The 2208-nt window shown below is 43.5% G+C and overlaps 1 protein-coding gene across 1 annotated transcript in view; it reads right to left on the minus strand.

The window, feature by feature from the left end:
* Window positions 1–2208, minus strand: part of LOC106875529 (acid-sensing ion channel 1C) — a 28277-nt gene that overhangs the window by 15769 nt on the left and 10300 nt on the right. The window contains exon 2 of the mRNA XM_052976880.1: window positions 532–699. Within this exon, the coding sequence (XP_052832840.1) occupies window positions 532–699 (168 nt within the window). The remainder of the gene's footprint in view (window positions 1–531; window positions 700–2208) is intronic.

The raw sequence follows: 2208 nt of genomic DNA on the forward strand, positions 1-2208 counted from the left end.
ATATATATATATATATATATATATATATATATATATATATATATAATACAAAGAATATATATGCATGTATATACACATATATGTACACACACATATATATATATGCAGTGCGGAGCGATTTCTTTCTTTTAATTGTCCAAATCTCTGCCGATTCTTTAACTCACTCTTCAGGTTGTGTAGTCATGTTGTATAGCAAATCATAGGAGAAAGTCAACCAATCATCCACCTGAAGATTCAGTCCGTGCTGTGGTGTGAGGCCTATGTGCCTTAGTGAATTTAGGAGTATGCCAGCGGATCGCAAGATCCTAATGTGGCCTCCCATACTGGGCGTACTTTTGTGCGTCCTTGCTATTCGACTCAAAGTGGATGCATTCAGTAGATGCAACAGGCAACAAACTATAAGCATTCCAGCCCGTGTGAACAGAGGATTGATATCATTATATTTGCATGTGTGTGTGTGTGTGTGTGTGTGTGTGTGTGTGTGTGTGTGTGTGTGTGTGTGTGTGTGTGTGTGTGTGTGTGGTAACTTACCGGAAAGCATTTTCGTTACATATTGTTACTGAGGGGAATATTAATGTCCTGTTGTAGTTGACGTGAACGTTCACACTGACTGGATAGTTGTAGTAGTAGATTATACGGTCAATGATTTGGTAAGACATTGAGCCCAAGCAGAGTAGCACCAACAGCAACCACAGAAGTCTGTAACGACAACAATTAAGAAATAGAAATGGAACGGAAAAATGAAAACAAAATCAACACAAAAATTCATCAAAAAAGCGATGAACAATAGGAATATTGATCGAAATAAAGGATCCTACTCTTGCAATGAGATATTGATTTATCGAGGTACGAGTGAATATTTTTGAGTACGTGGTTCCAGGTTCAGTCCCACAGCATGCTGCCTTGAACAAGTGTCTTCTGTTATAGCCTCGGGCCGACCAGAACCTTGTGGGTAGGTTTAATAGACGGAAACTGAAAGAAGCACGTCGTGTATATATATATATATATATATATATATATACGTGTGTGTGTATTTATGTCTGTGTTTGTCCCCCACTACAGCTTGACAACCGTTGTTGGTGTGTTTACATCCCCGTAATTTCGACAAAATATGGATAGAATAAGTACCAGCTCTTAACGAAAAGTGAGTACTGGGATCGATTTGCTCGACGTTCGAGGTTTGACTAAAACTCTTCAAGTCAGTGCCCCAGCATGGCCGCAATCCAATAACTGAAACATATAAGAGTTAAAAGATACAAGATACACATCCACACACGCACATACACACAAACATATACACACACAAACACACACACACGTAAACACACACACACACGCACGCACACGTGCACACACACACACATCATCCAGGCAGAAGTGCGGTACCAGGAGGAAGAACGAAGATCAGGAGCTGTGAAACTAGCATCTCAAGGTGTCTGGATCAAATGGGACCTCCGTAAGAGGTAGGTCACATGGACTGACCTGTGGAGACTGGAACCTTGCCGTATCTCCTTCCTGCAATGGGCCGTTTGTAACACACTCCCGACACCAACAAACCTGCACAGGTGGGGTTTGAGGGAAAATCAGCCGTGTAGACTTTGTGGAGGCACACTGGCATACAACTATCTTGTCAGGGTGCAGAATAGCACTCTCGCAAGAAAGATATAAGTGACACCATGAGAGGGTGCCTGAAATACTTGCTCACACCCGGGGGCAGGAAAGGCTCAGGGAACAACATCATCAGGGGAAAACAACAACAACAATTCGGGAAAGAGGGAGAGAGGCCAGTGAAGACAGTAAAAAGAAACACAGGATACGAAAGGGTACCTGAGGGAGTGGCTGCAGTTTTCCCCAGGTCGTCGGTACAACCGTAAGGCCAGATGTGGTTCTGTGGTGTGAAAAGACCAAGAAAATGATCTTAATTGTGCTCACAATCCCGTGCAGAGAGGGATGTGATGAGGTTCATGAATTGAAGCGTGCCAAATATGAAAGCCTTCTACAGGATTGCAGGGAGAAAGGATGGCAGGTATGGCTTTCTTCAGTAGAGGTTGGCTGTAGGGAGTCCCCTGCTCAGTCAGCATGACGGATGATTACAGGCATTGGAATGAGGAGAGAATAGAGTGAAAGGTATGGTTGGCTGACCGGCTGGCTGGCTGGCTGGCTCCCGCAGCAGGCTTACCATTTTACAGCAGAGTGAACTGGAGGAAT

The sequence above is a fragment of the Octopus bimaculoides genome, chromosome 26, assembly GCF_001194135.2.
Source record: "Octopus bimaculoides isolate UCB-OBI-ISO-001 chromosome 26, ASM119413v2, whole genome shotgun sequence".
In the NCBI taxonomy this organism is placed as follows: domain Eukaryota; kingdom Metazoa; phylum Mollusca; class Cephalopoda; order Octopoda; family Octopodidae; genus Octopus; species Octopus bimaculoides.